This window comes from Oncorhynchus mykiss, chromosome 16 (assembly GCF_057628025.1).
Source record: "Oncorhynchus mykiss isolate SJ-2025 chromosome 16, ASM5762802v1, whole genome shotgun sequence".
NCBI classification, from domain to species: domain Eukaryota; kingdom Metazoa; phylum Chordata; class Actinopteri; order Salmoniformes; family Salmonidae; genus Oncorhynchus; species Oncorhynchus mykiss.
The window spans coordinates 79,257,880-79,274,728 of record NC_143037.1 but is presented as its reverse complement, the minus strand read 5'-3'; the positions used below and the strand labels follow the sequence as shown (position 1 = coordinate 79,274,728).

The 16,849-nt window shown below is 47.1% G+C and overlaps 1 protein-coding gene across 1 annotated transcript in view; it reads right to left on the bottom strand.

Annotated features, from left to right (window-relative positions):
* LOC110491184 (IQ motif and SEC7 domain-containing protein 1) overlaps positions 1–16,849 on the bottom strand; it is a 78,716-nt gene that overhangs the window by 41,793 nt on the left and 20,074 nt on the right. Inside the window, exons 2-4 of the mRNA XM_090204042.1 lie at positions 6,095–6,386; positions 5,016–5,363; positions 2,930–4,086 (exon numbers count right to left, since the gene is read on the bottom strand). Of these exons, the coding sequence (XP_090060168.1) occupies positions 2,930–4,086; positions 5,016–5,363; positions 6,095–6,386 (1,797 nt within the window). The remainder of the gene's footprint in view (positions 1–2,929; positions 4,087–5,015; positions 5,364–6,094; positions 6,387–16,849) is intronic.

Sequence of the window (16,849 nt, the reverse complement as noted above, 5' to 3'; positions counted from 1 at the left end):
TTAGGGCGTGTCTATCGCTGCAGGGTTGTTAGGGCGTGTCTATCGCTGCAGGGTTGTTAGGGCGTGTCTATAGCTGCAGGGTTGTTAGGGTGTGTCTATCGCTGCAGGGTTGTTAGGGTGTGTCTATCGCTGCAGGGTTGTTAGGGTGTGTCTATCGCTGCAGGGTTGTTAGGATGTGTCTATAGCTGCAGGGTTGTTAGGGAGTGTCTATCGCTGCAGGGTTGTTAGGGTGTGTCTATCGCTGCAGGGTTGTTAGGGCGTGTCTATCGCTGCAGGGTTGTTAGCGCGTGTCTATCGCTGCAGGGTTGTTAGGGCGTGTCTATCGCTGCAGGGTTGTTAGGGTGTGTCAATAGCTGCAGGGTTGTTAGGGTGTGTCTATAGCTGCAGGGTTTTTAGGGTGTGTCTATCGCTGCAGGGTTGTTAGGGTGTGTCTATCGCTGCAGGGTTGTAAGGGTGTGTCTATAGCTGCAGGGTTGTTAGGGTGTGTCTATCGCTGCACGGTTGTTAGGGTGTGTCTATCGCTGCAGGTTTGTTAGGGTGTGTCTATCGCTGCAGGGTTGTTAGGGCGTGTCTATAGCTGCAGGGTTGTAAGGGCGTGTCTATAGCTGCAGGGTTGTAAGGGTGTGTCTATCGCTGCAGGGTTGTTAGGGCGTGTCTATAGCTGCAGGGTTGTAAGGGTGTGTCTATCGCTGCAGGGTTGTAAGGGTGTGTCTATAGCTGCAGGGTTGTTAGGGTGTGTCTATCGCTGCGGGGTTGTTAGGGTGTGTCTATCGCTGCAGGGTTGTTAGGGTGTGTCTATCGCTGCAGGGTTGTTAGGGTGTGTCTATCGCTGCAGGGTTGTTAGGGTGTGTCTATCGCTGCAGGGTTGTTAGGGCATGTCTATCGCTGCAGGGTTGTTAGGGTGTGTCTATCGCTGCAGGGTTGTTAGGGCGTGTCTATCGCTGCAGGGTTGTTAGGGCGTGTCTATAGCTGCAGGGTTGTTAGGGCGTGTCTATAGCTGCAGGGTTGTTAGGGCGTGTCTATAGCTGCAGGGTTGTTAGGGCGTGTCTATCGCTGCAGGGTTGTTAGGGCGTGTCTATCGCTGCAGGGTTGTTAGGGCGTGTCTATCGCTGCAGGGTTGTTAGGGTGTGTCTATCGTTGCAGGGTTGTTAGGGCGTGTCTATCGCTGCAGGTTTGTAAGGGCGTGTCTATCGCTGCAGGGTTGTTAGGGCGTGTCTATAGCTGCAGGGTTGTTAGGGTGTGTCTATCGCTGCAGGGTTGTTAGGGTGTGTCTATCGCTGCAGGGTTGTTAGGGTGTGTCTATCGCTGCAGGGTTGTTAGGGCGTGTCTATCGCTGCAGGGTTGTTAGGGTGTGTCTATCGCTGCAGGGTTGTTAGGGCGTGTCTTTCGCTGCAGGGTTGTTAGGGCGTGTCTATCGCTGCAGGGTTGTTAGGGCGTGTCTATCGCTGCAGGGTTGTTAGGGCGTGTCTATAGCTGCAGGGTTGTTAGGGCGTGTCTATCGCTGCAGGGTTGTTAGGGTGTGTCTATCGCTGCAGGGTTGTTAGGGTGTGTCTATAGCTGCAGGGTTGTTAGGGTGTGTCTATCGCTGCAGGGTTGTTAGGGTGTGTCTATCGCTGCAAGGTTGTTAGGGCGTGTCTATAGCTGCAGGGTTGTTAGGGCGTGTCTACAGCTGCAGGGTTGTTAGGGCGTGTCTATAGCTGCAGGGTTGTTGGGTCCCCAGATCCTCAAAGTTCTACAGCTGCACCACCGAGAGCATCCTGACCGGTTGCATCACCACCTGGTATGGCAATTGCTCGGCATCCAACCACAAGGCGCAACAGAGGATAGTGCCTACAGCCCAGTATGTCACTAGGGCCAAGCTTCCTGCCATCCAGGACCTACAGTGGGGAGAACAAGTATTTGATACACTGCTGATTTAGCAGGTTTTCCTACTTACAAAGCATGTAGAGGTCTGTAATTTTTATCATAGGTACACTTCAACTGTGAGAGACGGAATCTAAAACAAAAATCCAGAAAATCACATTGTATGATTTTTAACTAATTAATTTGCATTTTTTTTCATGACATAAGTATTTGATCACCTACCAACCAGTAAGAATTCCGTCTCTCACAGACCTGTTAGTTTTTCTTTAAGAAGCCCTCCTGTTCTCCACTCATTACCTGTATTAACTGCACCTGTTTGAGCTCGTTACCTGTATAAAAGACACCTGTCCACACACTCAATCAAACAGACTCCAACCTCTCCACAACGGCCAAGACCAGAGAGCTGTGTAAGGACATCAGGAATAAAATTGTAGACCTGCACAAGGCTGGGATGGGCTACAGGACAATAGGCAAGCAGCTTGGTGAGAAGGCAACAACTGTTGGCGCAATTATTAGAAAATGGAAGAAGTTCAAGATGACGTTCCCTGTTCATCCATGACTACGAAGTTCAAGATTCCGTCTCTCACAGTGTACTAAAGTGTACTAAAGGTTGAGTTTGATGAGGAACTATCTAACTTACTAGAGTTTGAGTCTGATGAGGTACTGTCCAACTTACAGGAGGTTGAGTCCGATGCAGTACTGTCTAACTTACTAAAGGTTGAGTTCGATGAGGTACTATTTAACTTACTAAAGGTTGAGTTCGATGAGGTACTATCTAACTTACTAGAGGTTGAGTTCGATGAGGTACTATATAACTTACAAAAGGTTGAGTCCGATGCGGTACTGTCTAACCTACTAGTTGAACAGGTTGAGTCCGATGCGGTACTGTCTAACCTACTAGTTGAACAGGTTGAGTCCGATGCGGTACTGTCTAACCTACTAGTTGAACAGGTTGAGTCCGATGCGGTACTGTCTAACCTACTAGTTGAACAGGTTGAGTCCGATGCGGTACTGTCTAACCTACTTGTTGAACAGGTTGAGTCCGATGCGGTACTGTCTAACCTACTTGTTGAACAGGTTGAGTCCGATGCGGTACTGTCGTCTCTGCACCACGTCATTGTTAGAGGCGGGGTTATCCCAGCTGTGTCTGCTTTCTCTCTGATAGGTCTGTTTCCCGAGCGGTGGGAGGGGCTCCCGGAGGCTGTCGCGCGATGAGGACCCGGAGGAGCAGTTGATGGTGTCGTTAGAGTTGGTGGTGGAGCTGAGAGAGTCGTTGTCTCCGTCAGAACAGCAGACCTGCTCCTGGCCACCAGGGGGCAGTGTGGCTGATGAGGAGGAAAATAGGGGGGTGAGGGGTGGTCCCTGGGGGGACTGAGAGGAGGAGGAGGGGGTATTGGGGTGCGGGTGGTGGGGGTGTAGAGGGTAATATGGGAGCTGATGGTGGTGGTGTAGGATGGTATGGTAGGGCAGGTGGGAGGGGATGGCCGAGGGGTGGGGGTGGTGAGGGAGCACAGTACGAGTCTGGCCTTGGGCCTGGGGAGGTATGGGGACAGCACGCCCGTTGGGGTTGGGGTGAGGCTTTGGGTGGGGGTTATGTTTAATTGTGCCCTGAGGCGACCCCCCTCCACCAACTCCTCCCCCTGGGTCTGTCTCGTAGACCTGTCGGCCTATAGAGCCCGAGCGGTCATTCATATCAACAGAGCTGTCGCTCAGGGGTTCGAGGGTCAACAGGGGTAGGTGAGCTTCTCTCAGGCTGTAGTCTCTACACTCTGTACAGGGGGTGCTGTGTCGTCTGTTACTGTTGCCCCCTCCCTCTGTGTCCCGGCTGTTTTCCCCTCCCCCCACCCTGCCGCCACACACTCCAGGGCTCCAGTACTCTGTATCTGGGCTGCTGGGGGCCCGGTCCAAGGACAGGGGAGAGGACGAGAGCCTGCCATCCATGTAGAGGGTCACGTCGTTGTAGGAGGTGGCTGTGCTTTCTTCGTGCATGCTCTGTCTCTCTCCTCCTCCTCCTACTACTCTTCCTCCCACTCCTCCTCTTCCTCCATCCCTCTGTCTGTCTCCCTCCCTGGGCCTCCAAACACACTCTCCAAAGTCGTCCACCTCCACCCCTGTCTCGTCTCCGTCACCTTCCTCCTCCTCTTCCTCCTCCTCCTGCTGACCGTCTTCCACACCAGACTGACAGGTCAGGGTGTCATCAATGGAGTCAGCCAGGGACTTCACCTACAACACACACAGGTTGGATAAAGACAGAACGGAGAGTCACACAGGTTGGATAAAGACAGAACGGAGAGTCACACAGGTTGGAAAAGACAGAACGGAGAGTCACACAGGTTGGATAAAGACAGAACGGAGAGTCACACAGGTTGGATAAAGACAGAACGGAGAGTCACACAGGTTGGATAAAGACAGAACGGAGAGTCACACAGGTTGGATAAAGACAGAACGGAGAGTCACACAGGTTGGATAAAGACAGAACGGAGAGTCACACAGGTTGGATAAAGACAGAACGGAGAGTCACACATGTAGGATAAAGACAGAACGGAGAGTCACACAGGTTGGATAAAGACAGAACGGAGAGTCACACAGGTAGGATAAAGACAGAACGGAGAGTCACACAGGTTGGATAAAGACAGAACGGAGAGTCACACAAGAGAGTTACCGTGACCTGAGAAATTATCTTTTGGAGAAGGTCTCGTCCAGGTATGTTACTAACTCTCACCTGTTTGGAGAAGGTCTCGTCCAGGTGTGTTACTAACTCTCACCTGTTTGGTGAAGGTCTCGTCCAGGTATGTTACTAACTCTCACCTGTTTGGAGAAGGTCTTGTCCAGGTATGTTACTAGCTCTCACCTGTTTGGAGAAGGTCTCGTCCAGGTATATTACTAACTCTCACCTGTTTGGAGAAGGTCTCGTCCAGGTGTGTTACTAACTCTCACCTGTTTGGAGAAGGTCTCGTCCAGGTGTGTTACTAACTCTCATCTGTTTGGAGAAGGTCTCGTCCAGGTGTGTTACTAACTCTCACCTGTTTGGAGAAGGTCTCGTCCAGGTATGTTACTAACTCTCACCTGTTTGGAGAAGGTCTCGTCCAGGTATGTTACTAACTCTCACCTGTTTGGAGAAGGTCTCGTCCAGGTATGTTACTAACTCTCACCTGTTTGGAGAAGGTCTCGTCCAGGTATGTGTACTCCTCTCTGTCCCCCTCACCGCGTGGAGGAGACCCGGCCTGCATCTCTTCATCCCCAGGGTGGCCTCCAGGGTGAGGATACCTCTGTCCCTGCTGAACCCCTTGGCCCTGGGGCTGGCCCTGCCGCTCGTCAAACGAGTACTGCAGTCTCATGTCAGACAGGATGATACGTTGAGTCATCCGGCTCTCGGAGGCGGAGCTTCGTAGCTGCTCAAAGTTCTTGTTCATGCGGTACTGACGGAACGCCGTCTGGATGGTGCGCGCCGCCTGCCGACTGAGCAAGTACCCTCCGTACTTCCTCTCCAGCATCTCCACCTGACAGGAAACAGGAAGTGTGGACAGAACCAATGAGAGAGTGGGAGGAAGTGGAGAGAACCAATCAGAGAGCAGGGGGAAGTGGAAAGGACCAATGAGAGAGCAAGAGGAAGTGGAACGGATCAATCAGTGAGTAGGGGGAATTGGAAAGGACCAATCAGAGTGTAGGGGGAAGTGTAAAGGACCAATGAGAGAGCAAGAGGAAGTGGAACGGATCAATCAGTGAGTAGGGGGAATTGGAAAGGACCAATCAGAGTGTAGGGGGAAGTGTAAAGGACCAATGAGAGAGCAGAAGGAAGTGGAAAGGAACAATGACAGAGCTGGAGATTAGGGGAGCTTTGTAAGGGAATATTGCCATAGCAACCCTATACAAATTGGTTCTTAAGGGACATCTCTATAGCCTCTGTTTTGAAAGGATGTTCTTTAGTTTCTGTTGAAAAGGACCTGAACCAGGGTTATGTTCACTAATTTGTCTTCATTATGTCACACAGCAACAGAATACATAACAACATAGAATACAACATCAGCAGAATCAGCAACAGAATACATGACATCATAGAATACAACATCAGCAGAATCAGCAACAGTCTATTACGCATACTGTATGCATTCAGAATATAACAAATAACAAATTAGAAAACAACAACTGTCAGGACACAGATTAAGCCTAGTCTTGGACTAAAGCACCTTGATATCGGGCCTTAAAAAAAGTTACAAAATGGAAAAAACACCTTCTTGTCCTGTAGGTCTGTGGAGAGCTCATAGCTGTCGGACAGGGCTTTGCAGCGCCTGTTGTCCTCCTCCTCCTGCTTCCGGAGTGCCAGGCTGGCAGGCTGGTGCCAGGTCCTCTGGGCCCAGGCCAGGGAGGCAGGGCTAGGGGGGGCCACCGGGTGGCCCTGGGGGTGGTGGCCCAGTGGGCCGGGGCCACTGTTGTAGCGATGATCAGAGCTGCTCAGGTAGGGTCCCTGTCTACAGGTGCTGTCGGAGAAACTGCCTGTGTCGTCACGGTGAGGCTCTTCCACACTAGAAGGAGAGACAGAGAGAGAGGGAGAGGGAGAGGGAGAGGGGGAGAGAGAGAGAGACAGAGAGGGAGATAGGGAGAGGGAGATAGAGGGAGATGGGGGGGGGGAGAGAGAGAGTAGAGGACAATTGGTTTCAATATGAATGAGGGGATAGGTAGGACAGCAGAGGAAAGACCAGTAATCTGAGTATTTGAGCTGGTGTTTTCAGTCGTCCTTATTGGATTTAATATGGCAGAATACTCAATATCCACATCTAGACCAGGACATACCTAGAGACACCTAGAGACACAACAACCACATCTAGACTAGAACATACCTAGAGAGAGTAGGATACGAGGGTGATGTGGAATCTACACATGATGCCCATCTTTATATGACACGGGTTAGTACTGATGGGTTAGTACTGATGGATTAGTACTGACTGATTAGTACTGATGGATTAGTACTGATGGATTAGTACTGATGGATTAGTACTGACGGATTAGTACTGATGGATTAGTACTGATGGATTAGTACTGATGGATTAGTACTGACGGATTAGTACTGACGGATTAGTACTGATGGATTAGTACTGATGGATTAGTACTGATGGATTAGTACTGACAGATTAGTACTGACTGATTAGTACTGATGGATTAGTACTGATGGATTAGTACTGATGGATTAGTACTGATGGATTAGTACTGATGGATTAGTACTGACGGATTAGTACTGACACACACACACACACACACACACACACACACACACACACACACACACACACACACACAGTGTCGGACTCACATGTAGTCCCGGACACACACACACACACACACACACACCAGTGGTCAGACTCACATGTAGTCCCGGACACACACACACACACACACACACACACACACACACACACACACACACACACACACACACACACACACACACACACACACACACACACACCAGTGGTCAGACTCACATGTAGTCCCGGACACACACACACACACACACACACACACACACACACACACACACACACACACACACACACACCAGTGGTCAGACTCACATGTAGGCCCGAGCCCGCTTCGGAAGCTTGTTATTCTTTCTGTAGAAAAACCACATGGTGCAGGTGGTGTGGACGAGGATGAGAGAGATGGACTCCACTCTCCACACACACACACTGGGCCACACACACACACAGTGTGTTAATCATAGTCTGTACACCCCCCCAACACACTGAGGAAATGTTGACACCCATGACAACAACAGTTTACTGTCAATCACTCTCTCGCACACACTCTATCTCTCCCCCCTCTCTCTTTGTATCTCTCTATCTCTCCCCCCTCTCTCTTTGTATGTCTCTCCCCTCCCTCCTTCTCGCTCTCCCTCCTTCTCGCTCTCCCTCTCTCTCTCTCTCGCCCTCTCTCTCTCTCTCAATTTACATACTGTATGCTCTCCTCTCTCTCCACCTCCATCTCTCCCTCTCTCCTTCTCCCTCACACATACACACGCAGTGTTAGACAGCAGAACAGATCTATTCACAACATGGGGTCGGTCGGTAACTACCAACAGAACATGCTGGTGGAAACTACAACCACAGCTGAGCCAGGAGCAACAAACATATTAGCCATCCACTATAGTAAACATACTAAAGTGACACTACTAGCTATCCACTATAGTAAACATACTAAAGTGACACTACTAGCTAACCACTATAGTAAACATACTAAAGTGACACTACTAGCTATCCACTATAGTAAACATACTAAAGTGACACTACTAGCTATCCATTATAGTAAACAAACTTAAGTGACACTACTAGCCATCTAGTATAGTAAACATACTAAAGTGACACTACTAGCTATCCACTATAGTAAACATACTAAAGTGACACTACTAGCTATCCATTATAGTAAACAAACTTAAGTGACACTACTAGCCATCTAGTATAGTAAACATACTAAAGTGAAACTACTAGCCATTCACTATAGTAAACATACTAAAGTGACACTACTAGCCACCCAGAATAGTAAACATACTTAAGTGACACTACTAGCCATCCAGTATAGTAAACATGTTGAAGTGACACTACTAGCCATCCAGTATGACACAGTACAACTACACACACTCACAACATGGCTACTGTACAACAACATGGCTACTGTACAACAACAACATGGCTACTGTACAACAACATGGCTACTGTACTACAACAACATGGCTACTGTACTACAACAACATGGCTACTGTACTATCACAACATGGCTACTGTACTATCACAACATGGCTACTGTACTATCACAACATGGCTACTGTACAACAACAACATGGCTACTGTACTACAACAACATGGCTACTGTACAACAACATGGCTACTGTACAACAACAACATGGCTACTGTACTACAACATGGCTACTGTACTACAACAACATGGCTACTGTACTGCAACATGGCTACTGTACTACAACAACATGGCTACTGTACAACAACATGGCTACTGTACTACAACATGGCTACTGTACTACAACAACATGGCTACTGTACAACAACATGGCTACTAAACAACAACATGGCTACTGTACTACAACAACATGGCTACTGTACAACAACATGGCTACTGTACTACAACAACATGGCTACTGTACTACAACAACATGGCTACTGTACTACAACATGGCTACTGTACTACAACAACATGGCTACTGTACTACAACATGGCTACTGTACTACAACAACATGGCTACTGTACAACAACATGGCTACTGTACAACAACATGGCTACTAAACAACAACATGGCTACTGTACTACAACAACATGGCTACTGTACAACAACATGGCTACTGTACTACAACAACATGGCTACTGTACTGCAACATGGCTACTGTACTACAACAACATGGCTACTGTACTACAACAACATGGCTACTGTACAACAACATGGCTACTGTACTACAACAACATGGCTACTGTACTGCAACATGGCTACTGTACTACAACAACATGGCTACTGTACAACAACAACATGGCTACTGTACAACAATATGGCTACAACATACTGTATGTGTGAGAGGAGACAAGTTAGGTCCCAGTGAGATTCATCTAATGAGCTTGAAAAGTACAACTAAAAACTCACATATTATAGACACATCACAACTTCACACTCACACATTATCAACACATCACAACCACACACCACAGATTCTCTCCCCTTCACTCTCTCGTTGCCTTCTCTCCACCGATAGAAGCCATCACACATTTAACTGCCATTCTTCTCTTCAGTAATAGCATCAAGAGAGAGCAGCATATTCCAACAGGTATTAGTTTCAGGCTCAACTCTGTTTTGATTTAGACAGCGGAGTTACATCAAACCAGTTGCTATGACAGAGACACGCCCACTCAGAGAGGGAGAGCCAATCAACATGAAGCATTGTGGAAGTAGGGGTGTGTTCAGCGAGGTGAAATATTACAGTGGGTATGTCTCAAATAGCACCCTATTTCTTATATAGTGCACTATCCGCTTAGGGCTCTGGTCTAAAGTAGTGCACTATATAGGGAATAGGGTGCCAAATGGCTCTGGTCTAAAGTAGTGCACTATACAGGGAATAGGGTTCCATAGGGCTCTGGTCTAAAGTAGTACACTATATAGGGAATAGGGTTCCATAGGGCTCTGGTTTAAAGTAGTGCACTATATATAGGGAATAGGGTTCCATATGGCTCTGGTCTAAAGTAGTGCACTATATATAGGGAATAGGGTGCCAAATGGTTCTGGTCTAAAGTAGTGCACTATACAGGGAATAGGGTTCCATAGGGCTCTGGTCTAAAGTAGTACACTATATAGGGAATAGGGTTCCATAGGGCTCTGGTTTAAAGTAGTGCACTATATATAGGGAATAGGGTTCCATATGGCTCTGGTCTAAAGTAGTGCACTATATATAGGGAATAGGTCTCTGGTCTAAGTAGTGCACTATATAGGGAATAGGGTTCCATATGGCTCTGGTCTAAAGTAGTGCACTATATAGGGAATAGGGTGCCATTTGGGAAGCAGTCAGAATGTTTCAGGTGTAAGCTTCCGGAGCCAGTTGATAACTGTGAGTCATGATGACAGATAAGGTAGGTAGCAAAACATAACCGTGGAACATTCATTTGGTTCTGTGATGTCTAATATGAGTTGGAGATAACAGCAGAGAGCATTTCCAAAAAAACCTGAACACCAAATCCAACCTGCTTCATCACTCCAACCTGCTTCATCACTCCAACCTGCTTCATCACTCCAACCTGCTTCATCAATCCAACCTGCTTCATCACTCCAACCTGCTTCATCACTCCAACCTGCTTCATCACTCCAACCTGCTACATCACTACAACCTGCTTCATCACTCCAACCTGCTTCATCACTCCAACCTGCTTCATCACTCCAACCTGCTTCATCAATCCAACCTGCTTCTTCACTCCAACCTGCTTCATCACTCCAACCTGCTTCATCAATCCAACCTGCTTCATCAATCTAACCTGCTTCATCAATCCAACCTGCTTCATCACTATAAGACCAGGAGTTTTTTTCCCAGATCATTAGTCTCTGTCTCTGAGCAGAGTATCATGGACACTCTTACTGACCGTTGTGGCTGCTTTGTGTGATGTATTGTTGTCTCTACCTTACTGACTGTTGTGGCTGCTTTGTGTGATGTATTGTTGTCTCTACCTTACTGACTGTTGTGGCTGCTTTGTGTGATGTATTGTTGTCTCTACTGACCGTTGTGGCTGCTTTGTGTGATGTATTGTTGTCTCTACCTTACTGACTGTTGTGGCTGCTTTGTGTGATGTATTGTTGTCTCTACCTTACTGACTGTTGTGGCTGCTTTGTGTGATGTATTGTTGTCTCTACCTTACTGACTGTTGTGGCTGCTTTGTGTGATGTATTGTTGTCTCTACCTTACTTACCATGTTGAGGTGCTACCATGTTGTTATTTTGTGCTGCTGCCATGTTGAGGTGCTACCATGTTGTTATGTTGTGCTGCTGCCATGTTGAGTTGCTACCATGTTGTTATGTTGTGCTGCTGCCATGTTGAGGTGCTACCATGTTGTTATGTTGTGCTGCTGCCATGTTGAGGTGCTACCATGTTGTTATGTTGTGCTGCTGCCATGTTGAGGTGCTACCATGTTGTTATGTTGTGATGCTACCATGTTGAGGTGCTACCATGTTGTTATGTTGTTCTGCTGCCATGTTGAGTTGCTACCATGTTGTTGTTATGTTGTGCTGTCATGTTGAGTTGCTACCATGTTGTTGTTATGTTGTGCTGCTGCCATGTTGAGTTGCTGTATATAGCTGTGGAGACTATATACAGGGGGTACCGGTGCAGAGTCCAAGTGGAGGCTATATACAGGGGGTACCGGTACAGAGTCAATGTGGAGGCTATAAACAGAGGATACCAGCACAGAGTCAATGTGGAGGATATATACAGGGGGTACCGGTACAGAGTCAATGTGGAGGCTATATACAGGGGGTACCGGTACAGAGTCAATGTGGAGGCTATATACAGGGGGTACCAGTGCAGAGTCCAAGTGGAGGCTATATACAGGGGGTACCGGTACAGAGTCAATGTGGAGACTATATACAGGGGGTACCGGTGCAGAGTCCAAGTGGAGGCTATATACAGGGGGTACCGGTACAGAGTCAATGTGGAGGCTATATACAGGGGGTACCGGTACAGAGTCAGTGTGGAGGCTATATACAGGGGGTACTGGTACAGAGTCAATGTGCAGAGGTACAGGCTAGTCGAGGTAATTGAGTTAATATGTACATATATTTAGAGTTATTAAAGTGACTTTGCATAGACAATAATAGAGAGTAGCAGCAGTGTAGAAGAGGGTGGGGCAATGTGAATAGTCTGGGTACCCATTTGATTAGATGTTCAGGAGTCTTATGGCTTGGGGGTAGAAGCTGTTTAGAAGCCGATTGGACCTAGACTTGGCACTCGGTACCGCTTGCCGTGCAGTAGCAGAAAGAACAGTCTTTGACAAGGGTTGAGTCTTGAGTCTTGGACAGATTTTAGGGCCTTCCTCTGACACCGCCTGGTATAGAGGTCCTGGATGGCAGGAAGCTTGGCCCCAGTGATACTGGGCCATACGCAGTACCCTCTGTAGTGCCTTGCGGTCGGAGGCTGAGCAGTTGCCATACCAGGCAGTGATGCAACACGTCAGGATGCGTCTCAATGGTGCAGCTGTATCACCTTTTGAGGATCTGAGGACCCATGACAAATATTTTCAGTCTCTTGATGTGGAATAGGTTTTGTGGTGCCCTCTTCACGACTGTCTTGGTGTACTTGGACCATGTTATTGTGTTGGTGATGTGGATGCCAAGGAACTTGAAGCTCTCAACCAGCTCCACCACAGCCCTGTCGATGAGAATGGGGGCATGCTCGGTCCTCCTTTTCCTGTAGTCCACAATCATCTCCTTTGTCTTGTCCTGGCACCACACGGCCAGGTCTCTGACCTCCTCCCTATAGGCTGTCTTGTCGTTGTCGGTGATCAGGACCCTGTTGTGTCATCGGCAAACTTAATGATGGTGTTGGAGTTGTGCCTGGCCGCACAGTCTCTTTCCACAAAACATCCGTCTCTTTCTCCTTCGAATGACGGGGATGAGGGCCTGTTCAGGTGTAAATCCCTTTCGTCCAACTCATATTTTATTTTTGTCCAATTCAAGGTGAGAAATCTCTGTTCTGACGTCCAGAAGCTCTTTTAGGTCATAAGAGACGGTAGCAGCAACATTATGTACAAAATAAGTTACAAACAATGCGAAAAAACTAACAAGATAGGACGGTTGGTTGAGAGACAATAAAACGGCAGCCATACTCTACGGCACCATTAAGTAATCATCAGTCATGTAAATGTTAATTCCTCTTCTTGATTGAAAACATCTGCACAGAGATAGACAGAGATACTCTATAATGAAGTAACAAATCAGAAGCCTATTCTCCCTTCTCTGACAGTACAGTATTCCCTAATGACAAATCCTTAATTCTCCCTTCTCTGACAGTACAGTATTCCCTAATGACAAATCCTTCATTCTCCCTTCTCTGACAGTACAGTATTCCCTAATGACAAATCCTTCATTCTCCCTTCTCTGACAGTACAGTAGAGTACAGAAAAAAGGCTGAATCAGTGCTAGTCAGAAGTCAGTCTGTACCACAGCCAGCCAGAGGAGCCAGCCAGCCAGCCAGCCAGCCAGCCAGCCAGCCAGCCAGCCAGCCAGCCAGCCAGCCAGCCAGCCAGCCAGCCAGCCAGCCTGCCTGCCTGCCTGCCTGCCTGCCTGCCTGCCTGCCTGTGTGTCTACAAGGACCCAGTCAGGCTCAGCGTGGGATCTGATTAATAAATAATTGAACGGGTGGTCTGGTTTGTTAATTAAAGGTGCAGCTCATCAGGATTAGTGAGCAGCAGGCCTCCTCTTTATCTCTGTCAACACGTTCTGGAAACAGCTGCATGGTTTATCCATAACAGACTGGTGCTGCCATACAATATCATCTCCCTCCTCTAACTCCAACGTCTCTCTGTCAACACCACTGTCTGGTCTGACTGAAACAGCAGCAGGTCTGGAATCAGCTGCTTGGTTTCAACAGTAGCAGGTCTGGAATCAGCTGCTTGGTTTCAACAGTAGCACGATCTGGAATCAGCTGCTTGGTTTCAACAGTAGCACGGTCTGGAATCAGCTGCTTGGTTTCAACAGTAGCACGGTCTGGAATCAGCTGCTTGGTTTCAACAGTAGCACAGTCTGGAATCCGCTGCTTGGTTTCAACAGTAGCACGATCTGGAATCAGCTGCTTGGTTTCAACAGTAGCACGGTCTGGAATCAGCTGCTTGGTTTCAACAGTAGCACGGTCTGGAATCAGCTGCTTGGTTTCAACAGTAGCACTGTCTGGAATCAGCTGCTTGGTTTCAACAGCAGCAGGTCTGGAATCAGCTGCTTGGTTTCAACAGCAGCAGGTCTGGAATCAGCTACTTGGTTTCAACAGCAGCATTGTGGTCCATTACTGAAACCAAGGAATTCATCACAGCCATATATTATTGGGCACAACACTTCTCTGTAAACATCGTTTGCTATAGAAACAGTAGCCTGTTTTAACTCATCACAACCCACGGCTGTTCATTGATTCAATGACATAAGATACAGTGGTGAAGATGTGGAACAGCTTGTCAAGGAGGACTTCACTAAATCATAAATTAAATGCTCGCATCTGTGCCTGCTTGCAAGGCTGACTCTGAGAAACGGAAGAGCTGAGAGTACAGGTACAGTTGAAGTCGGAAGTTTACATACACTTAGGTTGGAGTCATTAAAACTCGTTTTTCAACCACTTCACAAAATTCTTGTTAACAAACTATAGTTTTGGCAAGTCTGTTAGGACATCTACTTTGTGCATGACAAGTAATCTTCCCAACAATTGTTTACAGACAGATTATTCACTGTATCACAATTCCAGTGGGTCAGAAGTTTACATACACTAAGTTGACTGTGCCTTTAAACAGCTTGGAAAATTCCAGAAAATGGTGTCATGGCTTTAGAAGCTTCTGATAGGCTAATTCAAACTCAGTGCCTCTTTGCTTGACATCATGGGAAAATAAAAAAAAATCAGACAAGACCTCAGAAAAACAATTCAAACAGACCTCCACAAGTCTGGTTGATCCTTGGGAGCAATTTCCAAACGCCTGAAGGCACCACGTTCATCTGCCCAAACAATAGTAAGTATAAACACCATGGGACCACAGCCGTCAGACCGCTCAGGCAGGTGATGGGTTCTGTCTCCTAGAGATGAACAAACTTTGGTGCAAAAAGTGCAAATCAATCCCAGACCAACAGCAAAGGACCTTATGAAGATGCTGGAGGAAACAGGTACAAAAGTATTTATATTCACAGTAAAACGAGTCTTATATCGACATAACCTGAAAGGCCGCTCAGCAAGGAAGAAGCCACTGCTCCAAAACTGCCATTAAAAAGCCAGACTACGGTTTGCAACTGCACATGGGGACAAAGATTGTACTTTTTGGAGAAATGTCCTCTGGTCTGATGAAACAAAATAGAACTGTTTGGCCATAATGATCGTCGTTATGTTTGGAGGAAAAAAGGGGAGGCTTGCAAGCCGAAGAACACCATCCCAACCGTGAAGCACGGGGGTGGCAGCATCATGTTGTGGGGGTGCTTTGCTGCAGGAGGGACTGGTGCACTTCACAAAATAGATGGCATCATCAGGGAGGGAAATTATGTGGATATATTGAAGCAACATCTCAAGACATCAGTTAAAGTTCAAGCTTAAAGTTAAACTTTAAAGTTAAAGCTTGGTTGCAAATGGGTCTTCCAAATGGACAATGACCCCAAGCATACTTCCATAATTGTGGCAAAATGGCTTAAGGACAACAAAGTCAAGGTATTGGAGTGGCCATCACAAAGCCCTGACCTCAATCCCATAGAAAATTTGTGGGCAGAACTGAAAAAGCGTGTGCAAGCAAGGAGGCCAAAAAACCTGACTTACATCAGCTCTGTCAGGAGGAATGGGCCAAAATTCACCCAACTTATTGTGGGAAGCTTGTGGAAGACTACCCGAAATGTTTGACCAAAGTTAAACAATTTAAAGGCAATGCTACCAAATACTAATTGAGTGTATGTAAACTTCTGACCCACTGGGAATGTGATGAAAGAAATAAAAACTGAAATAAATAATTCTCTCTACCATTATTCTGACATTTCACATTCTTAAAATAAAGTGGTGATCCTAACTGACCTAAGACAGGGAATTTTTACTAGGATTAAATGTCAGGAATTGTGAAAAGCTGAGTTTAAATGTATTTGGCTAAGGTGTATGTAAACTTCTGACTTCAATTATACATCTAGTTATTATTATTAATATTATTTAGCTTCTCCTACTAAAACAGGGAATTTGTACTCTGATTAAATGTCAGGAATTGTAAAAATCTGAGTAAATTAAATGTATTTGGCTAAGGTGTATGTAAAATTCCGACTTCAAATGCCTCTAAGATGCCGGGTTACATAACCGGGTGGAAGCCGTTACCATCAGTCCTATTAACCAACGTGCAATCATTGCCACCTAGTAATGGCTATTTAACAGTCTGATGGCCTTGAGATAGAAGCTGTTTTTCAGTCTCTCGGTCCCAGCTTTGATGCACCTGTACTGACCTCACCTTCTGGATGATAGCGGGGTGAACAGGCAGTGGCTCGGGTGATTGTTGTCCTTGATGATCGTTTTGTCCTTCCTGTAACATCCGATGCTGTAGGTGTCCTGGAGGCCAGGTCGTTTTCCCCCAGTGATGCGTTGTGCAGACCGCACCACCCTCTGGAGAGCCCTGTGGTTGCATGCGGTGCAGTTGAAGTACCAGGAAGTGATAGAGCCCGACAGGATGCTCTCGATTGCGGGCGAAGAAGGTGTTTAGCTTGAAGCAATACGTTGGTGTGCGCAACGTGGCTGGTTTTCACCTT